The 18,624-nt window shown below is 57.5% G+C and overlaps 1 protein-coding gene across 17 annotated transcripts in view; it reads left to right on the forward strand.

Annotated features, from left to right (window-relative positions):
- The window catches only part of NRXN2 (neurexin 2), a 110,301-nt gene that overhangs the window by 47,061 nt on the left and 44,616 nt on the right, over window positions 1-18,624 (forward strand). For 12 of the 17 annotated variants that reach the window (XM_043927418.1, XM_043927488.1, XM_043927474.1 and 9 more), the window contains 7 exons: window positions 3,250-3,411; window positions 4,095-4,533; window positions 8,910-9,296; window positions 9,456-9,659; window positions 15,541-15,567; window positions 17,268-17,387; window positions 17,726-18,107. In XM_043927418.1, the coding sequence (XP_043783353.1) occupies window positions 3,250-3,411; window positions 4,095-4,533; window positions 8,910-9,296; window positions 9,456-9,659; window positions 15,541-15,567; window positions 17,268-17,387; window positions 17,726-18,107 (1,721 nt within the window). The remainder of the gene's footprint in view (window positions 1-3,249; window positions 3,412-4,094; window positions 4,534-8,909; window positions 9,297-9,455; window positions 9,660-15,540; window positions 15,568-17,267; window positions 17,388-17,725; window positions 18,108-18,624) is intronic. The other 5 variants (XM_043927443.1, XM_043927486.1, XM_043927560.1 and 2 more) reach the window with 1 other exon arrangement.

The raw sequence follows: 18,624 nt of genomic DNA on the forward strand, positions 1-18,624 counted from the left end.
AGTGAGTGTCTGGGTTGCCCTCTGGGGAGAAAGGTCTGAGTCTAACATCCCTTCCCTTTCTTTCTCAACCTGTACATGTCTCTGTCCTAGTGGCGGCTCCTCTCCCCTCCTCTGTTGGAAGGAAGCTTCTCCTTCTGCACCCCTGCAGCTCTTTTGCCTCCATCTGGGCTCTTCCCTATGACCCCTGGCCCTGCATGCTTCCCCCCCACCCCTGCTGCCTTTCTCTCGCCTGTCCTGCCAGGCCGGGACCCCCACCCAGGCCCTCTAACCCGCACGTGTCCAAGCTGCCATGGCTGTTGTGTGTTGCATGTCCCCCCTCTGCCCTCTTCCCCTGCCGACCCCACCCCTTCCAGAAGCTGTGCGGGGGGGGTTGGGGGGCAGGGGCATCATGAACCCCTGGGGTGGAGGGGGACTGGGGGAATTATCCCCCTGTTTCCTGCTTTTACTAACGAACCTGCCATTTTTGTGTCTGGACTTTGATTTGTCTGAGGAAACAGTCGGGTTTTACTAATCTCACTCATCTACCTCCTTGCCTTCCCCAGAGACCTTCCTCCATCCCCTCCGATCCTCAGCTTCCTTTCTCCCTGGTGCCCGTCTCCCCCTTTCTCTCTCTTCTTCCCTTACCCCGCCCCCCTTCCTCCATACACCTCCTTATGTGACCCTGCCTCCTGCTGCCCTCTCCCCACCCCCTGGGCCAGGGAGGCTCTAAAACACCAGGACAGATACACAAGGGGTTAAGGCAGCCCTTTTCCCATAGGGGTCACCACGTGGCAGAGAGTTGTATAAAGCAAGGTGGGCAAGGTCAGATTTGCACCCAGTCGGGAGGGGTTCAGGGAGGGCCCCCCAAGTCATGTCCTTCTAACTCTAGGGCGAAGGCAGGTGAGCTGGCTGCATGGAGGGGCAGAAGAGAGAACATAGGATGAGGAAGATGCCAGTAGCTCATGCCTTGGCTTCTGGGGCCGGGGAGGGAGGACAGCTGAGTGGCTCAGGCTGCTGGAGCGAGGAAGAGCCTCTTCCTGAGGAGCTACTGGGGTTGGGAGGGCCCCCCTCTCCCCCAATCCCTGCACAGGAGCAGGGCGTCCCGTCCCAGCAGTCTCAGAGGACTGTGATTCTGTCCGTGTTCGCTCCCGAGGCACCGGGTTCACACATGGCACACAGGCAGTGAGTGCCGTGTGGCCCTGATCGTCAGGCCACTTGACGGTCACCTGAATGGTGGCCATGTGTCCCCTGGACTGTACTGGGATTAGTAGGGTCACAGGGACACATCAGGCCAGGGGTCCGGCCTTCAGGAGCTGACTCTCAGTTGAGTTTCTAGACGTAGGCTCAGGAACTACTAGTGGCCCGATTCCTGGTCTCTCAGGGCGGCCCTGGGAGTGGAGTGGAGGGCGGGCTAGAGGCCCCTTCCCCCCGCCACCTCTCCCTGTCTTACTCCCAGCCCTGCATCCCAGCCCCCTCCTGCCCTTTCTCCAGCCCCCTCCTGCCCGTTCTAATCTCGTCTGCATGTTTTTGTGACTAATACTTTGACCCTTCCCCTTTCCACCCAGAGCTCCACTTCCTAGCCCCGGGTGGGATGGAGGGAAGAAGCGATAAACAATAATGACCAGCCCTCACCTCAAAACAAGACTCAAAATCTTCAAAGTGCCCACTTCCACAAAGACATGCCCTCACCTCTGTCCTTGAACCCAGTCCCCCCAGCACAAGGTTTGATGGTTCCTAGGAGGGAGCCCCTTCAGTCCCACACCCCCACACCCTGTGAGGCTCCAGCGCAGCATGAGGGGGACTCGAGGGTCCTATGAGCGACGGTCCCCTTGGCCCTGTTCCGCTCATGTCCCTCAAGTGTTCCTAACACTCACTCCCCATCCCCGCAACAGTGGAACCCTGGAGACCGGTCACTGGAAGATGGCTGGTGGCATGTGTGTATGGACTGGTGTGGGAAGGACATTGTGGGCTGTGATCGCAAGGCCCCAATCTCCAGACTTTGCCCAGACAGGGGGTGCTGAGGCACATTTGTGGAACGGGAAGCAGGAGGAGCTGTAGCCTGCAGAAGCATGGTGTTGGGTTCACTGTGAGCCAGCTTCCTGATCGCCCCCGTAGGAGCCTGACTGTCCTAATCCACCGCCTTCTGAGTGTGGGGGCTTGTGGTCCCCCCACCTTTCACTCTGCACCACAACCTGGCTGGGTGTGGGTGCTCCTCTGGCTAGACTTTTCAGGGCTCGGGTGGACATTTGCCCGGGGAGCAGGGACTCATGGAGTTCCCTGCACTTGTCACTGTCCCCCGCCCCCCGCCCAGGTCACTTTTCACTTTTGCCTTCCCCAGGCCACTACTGAGCCCCTTTCACCTCCTTGGAACACCAGGTATGCCCCCATCCCTACCTGTCTTGTTTTGTTTCCTGAGTTTTCAGCCCAGGGACACGGTAACAGGAGGTTAGCCTGTCTCCCTCTGTTCCCTAGCCTGGCCCTGACGCCATAGCGTAATTGTGAGGATGAATGAATCAGGCAGGGTGATGAATAGGCCAGCGGCTGCCTCCTTGTTGGGGGACAAGAGAGTGACCCCAAAACAGAGGGATCCGGATAGCAAGACAGACCCAGCAAGGGGGTCGGGACCAGTTAGGAAGTAGTGATGGGAATCAGCCCTCAAGGACGCTGTGCGTCTCTTGAGAAGTGCCAAGGCTCCCCAGCAGTATCTGGGTTCCTGGTCCTCATGCCCTTGCCATCGTCCACCTCCTCACGGGCTAAGACTGAAAGGACTCTGCCATGCCCTGGAGGGAGAGCTGCAGGGGTGTCGAAGCCACCAGGACCCCAGGAGAACTGGTGCTCTCTGCCTCTTTTATGAGAGATGCTCTTAAATCACATGTGCGTCCAGAGACCCTTTAAGAGGAGAGAAGCATCAGTGCCATTTGTACCCCAGGGGCCCCCACTCCCATTCGTCTGTCCATCTGGGGCCACTTCTGAGAGCCACTTCCTGCTGCTGCGCACAGTGAACACCTTGAGCACCCTTCGGGCCTCTGTCTGCCGAAGGGGCTGTGGGGCCGGCCTCAGCCCACCCTGAGACCATCAAATCTTGTGCTGCCTCCTTCTTTTCCCCCTCCCCACCCCCACTGTTCCTCCTCCAAGACAAGCAGACATAAAAATGGAGAGTCCCTCTCCCCACCGCCCCCCGGCCCCTCCCTTGCCCTGCCCGTGGCTCTTCCCAGGGAGCTGATGCCAGTTGTCTCCTCGTCTCTCCCCCTCCCTCCCTGGGCTGGGCAGGTGACCATCTCGGTGGACGGGATCCTGACCACCACAGGCTACACGCAGGAGGACTACACCATGCTGGGCTCTGACGACTTCTTCTACATTGGGGGCAGCCCCAACACGGCCGACCTGCCGGGCTCGCCCGTCAGCAACAACTTCATGGGCTGCCTCAAGGACGTGAGTAGGGCCAGGAGAGGCAGGGGGCACCCCAGAAACCCCGGTCTGACCAGCCAGCTGCCCTGGGCCTCTGTACCTCTCACTCTGTGGTGGGAGACCGCCTCTCTTCAAAACCTGAGGCCCACTGACCCTGGCAAGGGGCTTCTCCTATCTCGCTTCCTTGAGCCCTGAAGGCCCCCTTCTTCTCAGAGGACCCTTAAAGCAGCTGTGTACAGAAGAGAGAGTGGTGGGCATGAAAACTAAAGACCAGTGTTTCAGGCCCACTCACCAGCTCTGTGACCTTGGCTGGGTCCCTTGACCTGTCTAACTTAGTTTTCTCAGCTGTAAAATGGGTATTTGGTACCTACTTCTCGAGGCGGCTGTGAGGGGTAGATGAGAATGTCAGTGTCAACCACGTGTTCCTGGCGGTTGTCCTGCAGTTATTGTGAGCTGCAGTTCAGCAGCGCCGAGGGCTGCGGTGCTCGTGCTGGGCAGGGAGACAGGACAGAGAAATAAGTCCGCGAGGGAAACGCTGCCCCCAGCCTCTCAGCCTGCAGTTCTAGAATTGTGGTATGGGCTGCTGAGCAGGGGCCCCAGGCCTGGGTGGCAGGGCCCCGAGCTGCCAGGCAGGAGTGGTCAGGTCCTAAACTGCTTCCTGTTCTTCATCCTGGGACCCACCCACCCCGCCCCACGGTCCTCTGCAGGTGGTCTATAAGAACAACGACTTCAAGCTGGAACTGTCCCGCCTGGCGAAGGAAGGAGACCCCAAGATGAAGCTGCAGGGGGACCTGTCATTCCGCTGTGAGGATGTGGCTGCCCTGGACCCCGTGACCTTTGAGAGCCCCGAGGCCTTTGTGGCACTGCCCCGCTGGAGCGCCAAGCGCACCGGCTCCATCTCCCTAGACTTCCGCACCACAGAGCCCAACGGGCTGCTGCTCTTCAGCCAGGGCCGGCGGGCCGGGGCGGGGCCTGGCAGCCCCAGCACTGCCCAGCGGGCCGACTACTTTGCCATGGAGCTGTTGGATGGCTACCTCTACCTTCTGCTGGACATGGGCTCAGGGGGCATCAAGCTGCGGGCGTCCAGCCGCAAGGTCAACGACGGCGAGTGGTGCCACGTGGACTTCCAGAGGGACGGGCGCAAAGGTCAGAGGCCTCTGCATCTTCCCCTTTCCCCTGGCCACCCCTCTCTGGGCTTCCCTGATAGCTCAGTTGGTAAAGAATCCATCTGCAATGCAGGAGACTCTGGGTCGATTCCTGGGTCAGGAAGATCCACCGGAGAGGAATAGGCTACCCACTCCAATATTATAGCCTGGAGATTTCCATGGACTATACAGTCCATGGGGTCGCAAAGAGTCAGACACGACTGAGCGACTTTCCCTTCATTCACTTCACCCCTCTTCACCCACACTGACCATCCAGTCTGCTGTTCTCCTCCGCTCCTCTTCCCCTGGCCCTCCCAACCCCTCCCTGTCCTTGTTGCCATGGTGCCTTGGAAAGAAGGAGGAAGAGCCTCTTCCCGGGGAGCTCTGGGGCCAGGAGGGCCCTCCCCCCACACAGGAGCAGGGTCGTCCCATTCTAGCAGTCTCTGACAATTGAGGTTCTGTCCATCAAATGCTCCCAGAGCACTGGGTTTACACACAGGACACAGGAAGTGAGAGCTGTGTGGCCAGTGATGGTGGCGTGTCCCCTGGGTAGTGCTGGGATTAGAAGGGCCACAGGGACACATCAGGCCGGGAGTCAGTCAGACCCGTCAGATCAGGTGTGGGTGGGGGCACGCCTGACACTCCCACTTCCTGCATGTGTGATGTTAGGCCAGCACTCAATGCCTTGCAGCTTCCGTTTCCTTTTCTGTAAAAGGGATCATTAAACTGGGTTCATCAAGAGGGGAAATCAAGGAAAAATCTATAAAAGCATTCGCTCAGTGCCTAACACAGTGGTTATCCCATTCTCCTTAAACAACAACAACAACAAAACCTTCCCAACCTTGCCTCCCTTCTATCTAGATCCTTTCGCCTTTCTTTATTAACTCACTCAAATATCTAGTGAGCACCTCCAGACGCCAGGTGCTGTCCAGGGTGCTGTAACAAGGCAGCGGTGAGCTAGAGCCTTGGCTGTCCTGGAGCACATCTTCCAGTGAGGAGGCCGCCCAGTAAACACCACACTCTGCCTGGTGAGAGGTCTTACACAATAAAAGAGCAGGGTGGAGGGTGCTGGGACCAGGCAGGCACTGTTCTTGAATCTTCTGCTGCTTCTAGCCACCCCTCCTCCACTCTTCCTTTTCAGCCTTCCTTTCCCATCCTCTTCTTGTTTTCTTTCTAATTTTCTTCTTTACTCTTTTCCATCTTGTTGGACAGGGGAGAAAGAACCGATACAAATGAGAACTGACACATTATCCAATTTAAGCCCTTATCAACGTCAGCTAAATTTTCATGCTCCCCCGGCTGTCACTGCACTGGGCCTTCATTTCGGGGTGGAGCGACCGTCCCCACACACGCAGGGAGGAAGGGGGCTGCCACGGCTCCTGGAGGCATCAGCCTCTCATGGGCCTGCTGCTGCTTCTCAGAGAAATGTCGCCTTCCCCAGGCTTTGCGGTAAATGGGTTTATCCCCTGGTTTCATGTTATGAGGGTACCAGGGAGTCTTCACAGAACACAAATCGCCTCCCAGGGTTTCCACGCAGGGGATCTGTGACTCTCTAGGTTGGGAATCTTCTCAGGCCTTGTAGAAAACCCCAGGGCCCTTCACTCTGCTCTGTCTTCAGGCAGTGGTTTCCTTAGGCTCACTCAATCGCCAGACCCCATATACCAGGCCTGGCTCGCCTGTGAGTCACTTCGGCCATTTCTCATGGCCCAGCACAGACTTGGGGTCATCACTCCAACAAAGCTCTCTTTGCCTTTCCCATGTTTTAACATTTTCTTTTGGTAATTTATATACAACATAAAATTTACCATTTTAATCATGCGTAAGTGTACAGTTCAGTGGTGTTAAGGGCCTTCACTGTTGGGCCTTCATTGGCTTCACTGTTGTGCAGCCAGCACCACCATCAATATAGAGAATGTTTTCATCTTTCCAAACAGAAAATCTGTCCCCATAAATACTAACTCCCTGTCCCCCAACCCCTGTAAACCACCATCCTACTTCCTATGAATTGCCTACTCTAGGGACCACCTATACCTCGATCACACGATATTTGTCCTTTTATGTCTGGCTTATGTCATTTAGCATAGTGTCCTCTAGTTTCATCCACATTGTAGTACGTGTCAGCTATATGTGTCAGGCTTCATTTTTCATGACTGAATAATATGCTGTTGTATGAATAGACCACCTTTTGTCCATCCATCTGTCACTGAACACTTGGATTGTTGTTCCCTTTCCATGTTTTAGAATGACCTTGAAACAAGATCTGTATTCATTTTAGTTTCCTTTTTAAAAATTTTTATTGAAGTATAGTTGCTGTACAGTGTTGTGGTAGTTTCTTCTGTGTGGCAATGTGAGTCAGCTACATGTGTACGTATATCCCCTCTTTTTTGGGCTTCCTTCTCATTTAGGTCACCACAGAGCACCAAGTAGAGTTTTCCTGTGCTACACAGTGTGTTCTCATTGGTTACCTATTTTACATGCAGTAGTGTATATATGTCAGCCCTGGCCTCCCAGTTCATCCCTCCCCTTTCCCTCCCTTGGTGTCCGCTACTGGGCATATACCTGGAGAAAACCATATTTTCCAAAAGATATATGTTCCCTGATCTTCACTGCAGCACTGCGTATTAATACAATAAACAGGATATGGAAGCCACCTAGATGTCCACCAGTAGCGGAATGGATGCAGGGGATGTGGTACACTGCACCTCCTCCTGACGCTCCATTATATACTCCTTCCCCACCACGGCCTTCCTTCTTTCACCTTCTGTTCATTTGTGGAGTCCACTTGGGTGGTGCCCTTGTCCAGGAGACCCCATAGTGGGTGGGTGGAGCAAGCATTTGGGGATCTTGCTGCAGACAGAAGTGTAGGTGATCAGGGTCATGTTTGGGGGGCTGGGAGGGGGAGTGGGGATCTGACGCCTTGTCAGAGAGGACAAGCCAGGGACCCCAGTGTTAAAATGGGGCAGAAGGGGAGGGCCTCTGGTGCAGGGGAGGGTTTGCACAGAGGAGAGCAAGCTCTGGATCAGGAGCCAGGTGTGTCGAGGAGGCCCTGCTCCTGTTCCTGCAGACCCATGCTTGGCACCCCCACCCCCAGTCTCTGCCTATTCAGGCCTTGTGTGGTCAAACTATCCTTACCTGTCTTTAACCCGATCGAGATAGGCGGCCTTTTTATTTCTTAAAGAATTCTTCCAAACTGGAGAAAAGAGAGAGGAAGGAGAATGTTAGAATAAAAATTACAAACAGAATAAAGCTTCTAATTTATAGGTTTTGGCTTCTTAAGATCTCAGGAAAAGCTTTGAAGCTCCTACCTGACCTCAAATCCTTTTTTCTAAGATAACCAGCCCCTTCTTCCAAAGAACTGTTAGAGCCCAGAAACTCTGTGCCTGGTTTTCCTTTCCCAGCTGCCCTCCTGTCTCAGAGGCTCCAGGAACTGATCGGAGCCTGCCCGTCTGCTCCACCAACCACACAGGGGCTCCAGGTCCAGGGGTGGGGGACGCAGGCTCTGGAGTCCTGCCACCTGGGTGGTACTTCGGCTCTGGTCCTTAACTGTGGTGGCACTTTGGGCAGCTTCCCTAGTGTCTCTAATCCTCATCTACCATTTCCAAGTGGGATTGTAAAGGATCAATTCCTTAGGGTTACCATGAGATTTAAGTGATATAATATATGTGAAGTGCTACCATAGGGTCTCAAGAGTCGGATACGACTGAAGTGACTTAGCACGCATGTGTGCAAGAGCCTGGTATGCTCTGCGTGCTAAGTCGCTTCAGTTGTGTCTGACTCTTTGCGACCCCATGGACTATAGCCCAGATTCCTCTATCCATGGGGATTCTCCAGGCAAGAATACTGGAGTGGGTTGCCATGCCCTCCTCCAGGAGATCTTCCTACCCTGGGATCAAACCCATGCGTTGGTAGGCAGGTTCTTTTTTTTTTGGTAGGCAGGTTCTTTACCACTAGCACCACCTGGGAAGCCCAAGTGCCTGGTACACAGTCATAAAAGCCCAATAAATGTTAGCGGGGGAAACTCTTTGGATTCAAGTCTTTCAGCCTCCTTGGGGGTCTCTGCCTCTGACTCCTGGTCTGAGGGGCTGGCTGGGGGAAGGACATGTCAATGATCCAGCCCTTTGGGGGCATGTCCACTTCTGGTACATTCTCTGAGGACTTGCTCAGGTGGGAAGAAGGCGTCTGGACCGAGGCCCATTGCACACTGCAGCTGGGCTCCAGCGGCTCACACGGGTTACTGAACTTGGGGGCTTCGTTAAGCAATGTCTGCAGCCCAGGGCTCCCGGGGTGTGAGGGCAGGGCATCCTTTTTTCTCCTGGGACGTCTCTTGGTCCTGCCTTCTCCACTGAGGCCCACACTCTCCCTCCATCCGATCCGCAGGCTCCATCTCGGTGAACAGCCGCAGCACGCCGTTCTTGGCCACTGGAGAGAGTGAGATCCTGGACCTGGAGAGCGAGCTGTACCTGGGCGGTCTCCCTGAAGGCGGGCGGGTGGACTTGCCCCTGCCCCCGGAGGTGTGGACCGCAGCGCTGCGGGCTGGCTACGTGGGCTGCGTGCGGGACCTCTTCATAGACGGGCGGAGCCGAGACCTCCGGAGCCTGGCCGAGGCGCAGGGGGCTGTGGGCGTGGCCCCTTTCTGCTCCCGGGAGACGCTGAAGCAGTGTGCCTCTGCTCCCTGCCGCAACGGGGGCGCCTGCCGGGAGGGTTGGAACCGCTTCGTCTGTGACTGCATCGGGACCGGCTTCCTGGGGCGGGTCTGTGAGAGAGGTGAGGCTGGTCTGCACGCCTGTGCCCCTGCCCGTCCCCGTGCCCTATCGAGGAACATCCCTGGGCCTGCCAGCCCTGTATTGATTCTCTTGGTCTTCTCTCTCCCTTCTCTGGCCCCCGCCTGTCCCCCCCTTCTCCCTCCCCCTACTCCTGGGGCAGAGGCTACGGTCCTGAGCTACGACGGCTCCATGTACATGAAGATCATGCTGCCGAACGCCATGCACACGGAGGCGGAGGACGTGTCCCTGCGCTTCATGTCCCAGCGGGCTTACGGGCTCATGATGGCCACCACCTCCAGGGAGTCCGCGGACACCCTGCGCCTGGAGCTGGACGGGGGCCAGATGAAGCTCACTGTCAACCTCGGTAACCGCTCTGTCCGTGCCCCCGCCCCTTCCCCGACCCTGCCTCTCACCCACACCCCCTCTGTCTGGAGAAGCTTGGTGGTGGCGCCAGTGAGAGAAGAGCGGTGGGAGGTGCCAGCCCGGGTCTGAGCCCCGCCCCGCGCAAGAACTTCCTCCCAGAGACGACGCGTAGTTTAGGTAGATGCCTCGCACTCTGCAGAACCGTGGGGAGGGGACCCTACTGTGTCTGGGGTGTGATAGTCACCCTCCCAGGGCACTCCTGGGGCTTGGAGGCGTCTGTTCGGCGCACACACGTAAGGAGGTCGCTCATGCCTGGTTGTCGGCTCATCGGCTTGCTCATACCTTAGTTCATTCATTCGCGAAGCAAACGCCTACTGGTGTTCAGCCCGGCTCCCTGCCTAGGCAGATCCAGAGACAGAAGGACCCGGCCCCCCACACAGCCGCCCTCGTCTGCTCTGAATTTAAAGAGCCATGTCTGTGTGTCTGTGTATGTGCGTGTGCAAGCGTGTGTGCATGTAGGTGCACAAGGGGACCCATCTTGGCATGTCATCTTCCCCGTGTCTGCTTTCACGTGAGTCCCCATGGCTACCCGGATTTTATAGACTGGGAATGCCATATACTGACCTATCCAGCATCACACAGCTAGTGATGGTCAGGGAGGACCCGGACTCAAACCCAGGCCATTTGCTGAGGTTCAGTGCTTCCTCTTTGTTTCTAACAGAGCTGGAGGGTGGAGAAGTATCAAGACCCTTGTCACCTGACGGCTTGATGCCTCTGCCCCGCCCAGAGAAGGCGTGGCTCCATTTCACCTGGCAGTCCCTGGGGCATCCATGTGGGCAGTACCACGAGGCCTATCAGATGCGCTGTGGCTTCAGCAGGGTCAAAAGGAAAACAGCAAGGCCACTCATTCAGCTGTCACTTATGGGCCACTTCTTAGTGCCAATGTGTTCTGAACCTGGGTGACAGTAGTGACCCCAGGACCCCAAGGCGAGGTCCCAGCATCATGGAGCTTTCAGCCAGGGCAACCTTGGCAACTAGAGGTCCTAAGCTGCTCAGGCTGGGTCACATTTGTCCCTTTCAGACTAGCCTCTGGGCATATGGAGGTGGAGCACCCAAGGGCCTGTCACGTGGGAAGATTCGGGCCTCTGGGGTGGCTTGTGTCCTGGATCTGGAGGAGAAGTTAGGCTCCTCTGAGCAGATTAGAATCCTCAGCTGGGGAGAACACAGAGCTCTGAGCTTAAAATATTCACCTGGAGTCTCATCCTAACATTAGTCTCCAAGGCATTTGGGGGACACACTGTGGCCTTTTGGGGACCCATTCCCTTGCTAACAAATTTCCACTGTGTCCTTTCCCCTTTGGGCCACCTGGCCCTTGTGCTCCTAGGACAAAGAGTGAGGCAGGGGCCTTGGAGGTGGGGAACTTTAAGGTTCCCTGAAGCTCTGTTTCTAATCACGATCACAGCCTACAGAGTGGGTGGTGGGTGACAGGGGAAAGCAGGATGGGAGACACCCTTTGCCAGCATCCCAAGGGCCTGTTCTGAGTCCCCTGGCACCCCTGAGAGGGTCATAGGAGGAAGACACCAGCCCAGGACCCCATGAGTGGCCCTGTGCTTCTCAGACTGCCCAGGTCTGTGTACCCAGGGTCTGTGTACCCAGGGTCAGGTACCCTTTGCCCTGGAACATGTGTGTTCCCTGTGTGGTGAACACGTGGCTCTGTACTTGGGGACAGTGCAGGGGACATCTGGGGCTTCCACTTGCAGGGAAGGCAGATGCTTCTTCCTCCACTTGGTCTGTCTTAGTTCCCTGCGAAGAAGCATGGGGCCCTTGAGATGAGACAGGAGGCAGCAACCTTGGCCAGGACAGTGCGCTCGGGTGGGCCCTGGGGACATTTCACCCTCAGGCCCTCTCTCCTTCTCGTGGACATGCTCTTCTGTCTGTGCCACATACGTCCTTAGAAGTTAAGGGACAAGGTGGCTAGCAGGACAGTGCTCCCACACACCTCTCACTCCCTGCTGTGCCCACCTCCATCTACAGAGATGCTGTCTCTAGCAGCTCATGACGAGCTGTGACCAAACGCTTGGTACAGTCACAGCTGTCCACAAATACCAAGTGATGGGCATACAAGGAGGTGTGTGGCTGTTGTGTGAACCACACAGACACACAGGTGGTCCACTCTCTGCCACCAAGCCTGCAGCTATGATGGGAAGAATACTGGGCTGGGGACCAGAAGATCTGGGTTCTAGTCCTGGTCTCCTTGACTGCTGGATAAGTCATATCCCCCTCTCTAAGCCTCTGTTTCTTTGTCTGTAAAATGGGGATGAGTTCTCACTCCTTTCTGTGGTTGTTTTGAGGCTTAAGTAGAAGCGTGGAAGTGACAACATTATATGGTACAAGGCACACACATAGAGACTGACTCAGCCGAGGGAAGGGAAATCATACTGGGATAGGCACTGAAGCTTAGAGCCAGGCCCGGGACTCGCCTCCACATCCCTTGACCCTGTCTGGCCCCACCTCAGGAGCCCCATCCCGATCCCCAGCCTGCTTGCTACCCTGAGGGCTGGCAGTCTTGGTCTGTGGCCTCATGGTCTCATCTCATCGGCAGGGAAGCCAGGCTCCCACAGGCAGCTCATCAGGTGCTCACTGGGTTAATGCAGACTCGGTCCCGAAGAGAGTGGAGCTGGTGACCACGTGGTGGGAGGAGGCGCTTAGAGCCAGTCTCAAGTGCCTGGGTGTTTGCTGGGCTGGAGAGAGCCGGGAGGGCCTGAGGCTGCTGCCCCTGTCCAGGCAGAGAGCCTCAGAAGCCGATCATGCCTTCTGCCCTGGCCTCCACCGTGTCTGCCGACCCTGAGCCAGTTCCTGGAGCTCTGCTGTCTACGGGCCCTGAACAGGGTGGTTGGTCTCTGTTCCCAGAGTCCCTGATGCGTCACCCTGTTCCAGTGTGATCTGGGTTCCTGGGTTCCTTCTACCCTGGGCGTGGCCTCTACGGCCAGCGCCCAGCATGGCCTGCCTCTTGTTACCCCCCTGGCGTTGCCTTTCCCGCTATGTGCCTGTCGGCCGTCCCAGTTGCCAGGAGGCTGACACGAAGGGCAAATTGCAACTGAAGAATCTCCAAGCTGGAGGGGCCCTTAGAAGTCACCTCCTTCAGCCCGCCCCCGTGTGTGCATCCGCCGTGCCTCCCCCCACTGACGAGAGGCTCTCCACCTCTGTTCAGATGATTCTGTGTCAAGAGCACCCCACCTCTGAGATGGCCGTTCTCATCACTGGGTCATTTTTCCCTGCTAGCAACAAACTCCTCTGAAATCCCCACTTGTGAATTTAGTTCTGCCGTCTCCAGCTGTACACAGCAAGTCTGACTCTCGCTGGTGTTGTAAGCCAGGCTTAATGCACATTGCATTCCAAAGCCCGTTAATCTCTGAGACCATGGGGCGGTGCCTTGTTCCCACAGGGTGGTACCTTGTTTCCACGGGGCTCTTTTAAGAGGCTCTTGAGCTCCTTTGGTGGCTGAGCTGCTGGGCAGATGGCTCTGAACAAGGGCTATGCCCAGGGCATGCTGCCACCCTGTGGAGTCACCTCCAAGATTCCAGCCAAAGGGCTCCTGAGGCTCCTTGCAAGGAGCTCCGGCCCCCTCTCCCCCACCTCCCAATTCGCAGGGTGTGGATGGGGGAGCAGGTGGGATGCAGAAAGCAGAGCCTGGCTTCTTTTCTGGAGTTCCTTTCCATGCAGATGACTTTTTCCCACCTGTCTTATCACACATTCATACCATCACCCTGGTCTCCAGGCCCAGCCAGGGCCTTGGTGGGTCTGTGCACACCTATCACTTCTGTCCATTTGCTGAACTTGAGGCACAGGTTTCTAGTTAGTTACCAGGGTAGCAGTTAAATCTCCCTGAGCTGCGCTCTGGGAGGCGCGGCCACCAGAGGGCGGTCTCTCCCACTTACCCGCAGTTGCTGGCTTTTCTCTGGGATGGTGCTGGCTGCCTCCTGGATGCTCATCTTCAAGGGGAGTTTGCTCCCCTCCAATCCCACTGGAGGGGCGCTCCTGGGGGTGGGGTCACTTCAAGGGTGGGCATGGAGCTAACACCTCTTCTCTGGACAGACGGAACCCTCTTCCTGGAGCCCCCATGCTTGGGAGGGGCAGAACTATGCTCCTCCCTAGGCCTTTTCTCCAAAAAAGGATCGGCCTGCCCTCCCAGCTCCCTTTTTTCTTTTTTGGACCCTTCATTGGTGAAGACTCTGCTGGCCCTGAGAGAGCCCCCGTGACCTGAGTCCAGGCCTGGCACCCCGCCATCACCCCGACATCCTCCCCTTCCCCCTTCTGTCCAGCTCCCCTTCTTCCTCTTTTCTCTCTTCCTCTCTTCTCTACCCTTTCCACCTCCTTCCTCTCCCTGTGACTTGCACCGAATCTGCCCCTTGACCTCCTTCTGCCCCTCCCTTGGTGCCAGGCTGTGGCTTCAGGTCCCGGCTGCTCCCCCCACTCTTCTGCTGCGGTTGACGACGCGTGTGGGGCTCAGCCGTACTGCCCGCGGAGCCCATGCCCCCAGAGCCACGGGGGAATCTACCTCCACTGCAGGAACCTTCAGGGGCTTAGCGGGGTGCCAGGTGACCCCACCCCACTTTGCCTTCTGGGCCTTGGGGTTATGGGCAGAGCCTGTTCCAGGAGACAGAGGATGGCCGGATACACTGCTGTTAAGAGAGGCCTGGAAAGTGCCCTTCCCTGAGAGGGAGGGCTGGCCCATTGGACACTTGGTTCTTGTTTCCAGGTCAGGGTGGTTAGGTTCAAGCCCCTCAGCTCACAGGGAGGGGAGCTGGGGCTGGGACAGAAGAGAATTGCCCACAGTCACTTGATGAGATTAGGACCCAGCGTTTTGCCTCCCTCTGCCCCCTGCTGTCTGGGTCTGATGGAGCAGGAGAGGCGTCCGAAGACCACAGGACTCAGTGCTCTGTGTCCTCGTGAGGCTGGTGAACTCCCGTCTTGTGGGTAATGCACCCCACCAGGGGCGTGGCCAGAGGCCCCAGGGCTCTGGGCTGCAGGTCCATGTAGACAAGTGTGCTTTTTGAGTCCCTGGGGCCCTCTGAGCCTGGACTTGGAGGACAACAAGTTACCTTCCTTGGTGGGGAGGGGCAGGAGGCTTTGCCGAGGGTGTCTGCTTTTCCCTGAAGACCTCAGAAGTCACGCTGTGGGCCTCAGTGCCCTCATGTGTGAACCTCTGGCCCTTGCCTAGGAAAAGGGAATAATACTAATTCCTGTTCAGGGTGAAGAGAACCCTGGTCCCCAGGGACAGCTGGTACCCTCCAGGTTAGGAAGGGTAGCAAGAAGGTTCCTGTAGGGTGGTGCTAGCCCCCTGGGGCTTTGGGAGCTGTATGGCTGCGGGAAGGAGGCCCTGGGGCAGGCCCCTCCATTTAGCTCGGAGCCCAGGGGACAGGGGATGATGTGTGACAGCCTGGGCTCTGAGCAGGGGGTTGTCCCAGAGCAGGGGGAGCAGGGGCTCTGGCCCTCCCCGCCTGTCTCCCTCTCAGAGATGGGGAGATGTGGGGTTGGTCAAGCCCTCGGCCCCCCAGTGATCCCCTGTACGGCTGGGATTCCCAAGGTGCCCATCTCCCTCAGACGTGAGAGGCCCGGGCTTCTCCAAGAAGGGAGATGTCAGCCTTCTTCCCATCACCCGGTTGCCCTGCCTCCCAGTTTGGGGGAAGGAGGGGGAGGGGGCCGACTGAGGAAGGGGAGAAGGCACCTGAGCACGCGTGGTCCCCGGAAAGTGGCCCTGGGGGGAACCCCTGCCTGCAGACACCCCTCCCTGTGAAGGATGTAAAAAAAAAAAAAAAACAAAAAACTTGTTCTGCCTTTTTGTCTCCCCTCCCCCTCTGCCCGCCCCATGGCCCCCCCAGACTGCCTGCGCGTCGGCTGCGCACCCAGTAAGTGGCTTCCCTCTTCTTCTGCAGAGCCCCCGGGGGCCTGGGATTCTGGACACTGGGGTTGGGGAGGGGTGCGGGGCAGGGGAGGAGACGGCATTGTCGCCGGCTTGTGCGGGGCTTGGGCAGTGGGTGTGGAGGGGTGGGGCTGGTGTGCTTGTGGAGGGCAGAACGAGCCAAACGAAGCTGAAGCAGGGGGAGTCGGTGGAGGTCTGGGGTCAGCATGTTCACTGAGACTAGGACTAGCAAGGGCCAGAAACTTCAGTTCTCCTCAAATCCTCTGGAGGGTAGAGCAAAGGCTTGGGGTGGCACCTACCGCAGGAGGGCAGGAAGGAGCCGAAGAGGGGCTGGGCTATCCCGCTGTACCTCCGAAGGTGGCCACAAGGGGGAGGTCGAGGCACGCGGGAGAGCAGATGAGGGCTGGAGGTGAGTGGGCGGTGAGCCCGGAAGTTCAGCCCTCCACAGCCCCTGTTTGGGGTGCGGGGGGCGGGGGTGAGATTCTGCCAAACGGGGGCGCTCTCGGAGGTGACTGAGGCTTTCAGCAGGGGTGAGGTGGAGAGCGGGTGTGGACATTTCTGAGCTCCCAGTGTGCCTGGATTCAACCCTCGTCTCTGAGTGTGTTTCTGCCTCGTGTGCCCTGAGGTCAAGTAAGAGAGCCCAGGGACGCGGCAGCCACAGGCAGAAGTGTACTTAGCTCGGCTCTGTGTGTATTTGGACAGGTGTGCGCATGCGTGGTGAGCCCTGCCCTGCTCGTGAGAGCACTGGGATGGGGGGGCCCAGGAGGAACCTTGGGGGGGTGCCGCAAATGGCCTACAGCACCGTTCTAAAGCTAAACGTTTTTAGTCTTGGAAGCGGTTCATCCAGGTCTTGAATAAATGGCCGTAATTCCTAAAAAAGACATTCCACTCTCTGGCCACTCCGGCCGTGCTGTGTATGTGATTGTGTGTCCGGGTGTGTGGAATTAACCAGGCGTGTGCAGAAGAGTCACACTGGGTCCCTCTAGATCAGGGATCCCCAACCTCTGTGCCACGGACCGGTGCCTCCTGTCAGATCCATGGTGGCATTAGATGAGAAATAAAGTGCCCAATTAATGTAATGCACTTGAATCATCCCCAAATCATCCTCCACCCCTCCTGGTCTGGGGAGAAATTGTCTTCCATGAAGCCGGTCCCTGGTACCCAAATGTTGAGGACCGCTGCTCTAGATGGGGGAGCTATGTGTGTGTGTGTGTGTGTGGAGTGCTCACGGACAGCCGTGAGGCTGTGGGTGCACATGCACATTTGGGTGCGTGGTAAGGCTTTTGAAAGTTTGAGGCCTATGTCTATAGGCTGGGAATTCAGCTGCTGGCTACACACAGACACTGAAGGTCCTGAGGAGAGGCGGGCTGAGTATGCTAGTTGTAGGTGTGAGTCTCCAGGTGCAGGGCCTTAGGGCACAACTCCGAAGGCACCACACCATTCATTCACACCGCGTTCTTTTCCAGTGCCACCCTGGGAAGTTGCACCAAGTGTGGCGATATGTTTATGACTGTGTGTCTGCGATTATGACTGGGTGTGTGAAGGCTCTGTGTGTGTGTGTAGGGGGTGGTGTACCTGTGTGCATGGGTGTGTGCAGAGGTGAGGCTGTGTGCCCGGGGTGGTACTTGAAGCAGCCACATGAGGGCAGGAGGAGGTGCCGGGCTGACTCCCCCCTCGGTGCCGCAGGTAAAGGCCCCGAGACGCTCTTTGCGGGGCACAAGCTCAATGACAATGAGTGGCACACAGTGAGGGTGGTGCGACGGGGCAAGAGCCTGCAGCTGTCAGTGGACAACGTGACCGTGGAGGGTAGGTAGTCTGCAGCCCTGTTCTTGGTGACCCCTGCCTGGGTGCCATTTCTCCCTTAGGGGTGGCATGTCATGGGCTCCTGGACCCCAGGGGCTGTTTCAACTCCCCAAAGGCAGCATTGCCCTGCAAGCCTGTTGGCCCAAAGAGTCCCACAACTCCTCCAGACCCAGGAGCGGTGTGTGCTGCCAGCACCTACCTGTGGGGGGTTTGCTGATGTCTTTCCCATGCGGCCCTTGAGTGGAGGGGAGGCTCCTGGGGCCCCAAGACCCAGCCCCAGGAATGATCCTACAGTCTGGGCCCCAAGCCGTGTCCCCGTCTCTGTCTCCTGTGCTGAGCAGGACAGATGGCAGGGGCCCACACGCGGCTGGAGTTCCACAACATTGAGACGGGCATCATGACGGAGCGGCGCTTCATCTCCGTGGTGCCCTCCAACTTCATCGGGCACCTGAGCGGGCTGGTGTTCAACGGCCAACCCTACATGGACCAGTGCAAGGACGGAGACATCACCTACTGTGAGCTCAATGCTCGCTTTGGCCTGCGTGCCATTGTGGCCGATCCTGTCACCTTCAAGAGTCGCAGCAGCTACCTAGCGCTTGCCACGCTCCAAGCTTATGCCTCCATGCACCTCTTCTTCCAATTCAAGACCACGGCCCCCGACGGGCTCCTCCTGTTCAACTCAGGCAATGGCAACGACTTCATCGTCATCGAGCTGGTCAAGGGGTGAGGTGCTGGGCTCTGCACCGCTGACAAGGACGTGGTCCCCCCTGTCCCTGCCATGACCAAGAGGCACCTCCCTCAGCCACTGGCTGAGATGTCCAGTCCCCACAGACCGCAGGTCAGGATTCAGGTCCCCCTGCCACCAGCCAAGATGGAGAAGCACCACCCTGGTCACCCCCCAATTACTTCTTTGCCAGGGGTTTCTCAGTCATATCTGTGCTCCATTCACTGTCCTGGCTCAGGCCATCCAGCCCTACTACAGGCAGAAGGCAGGGCTGGGTCCCTGTGACCTCTCTGGCCTAAGAGGCCCCCACCCTAGAGCAGCTTTGTCCCTGCCCAGAGGACCCTACTGCCCCCACAAAGCTATCCCTCTACCCACTTCTCTTCAGAGCCTGTCCCAGGAGCCAAGTCCTCTGCGGCCTCTTTCCCCACATCCCCCACGATGGGACCTCACACCTGAGTGCTCCTGTTGTTGGTTTGGGTTCTTCCACTCTGAGGCCTCCCCTCCGCCCCTTCCTCC

Source organism: Cervus elaphus, chromosome 2 (assembly GCF_910594005.1).
Source record: "Cervus elaphus chromosome 2, mCerEla1.1, whole genome shotgun sequence".
NCBI lineage: Eukaryota > Metazoa > Chordata > Mammalia > Artiodactyla > Cervidae > Cervus > Cervus elaphus.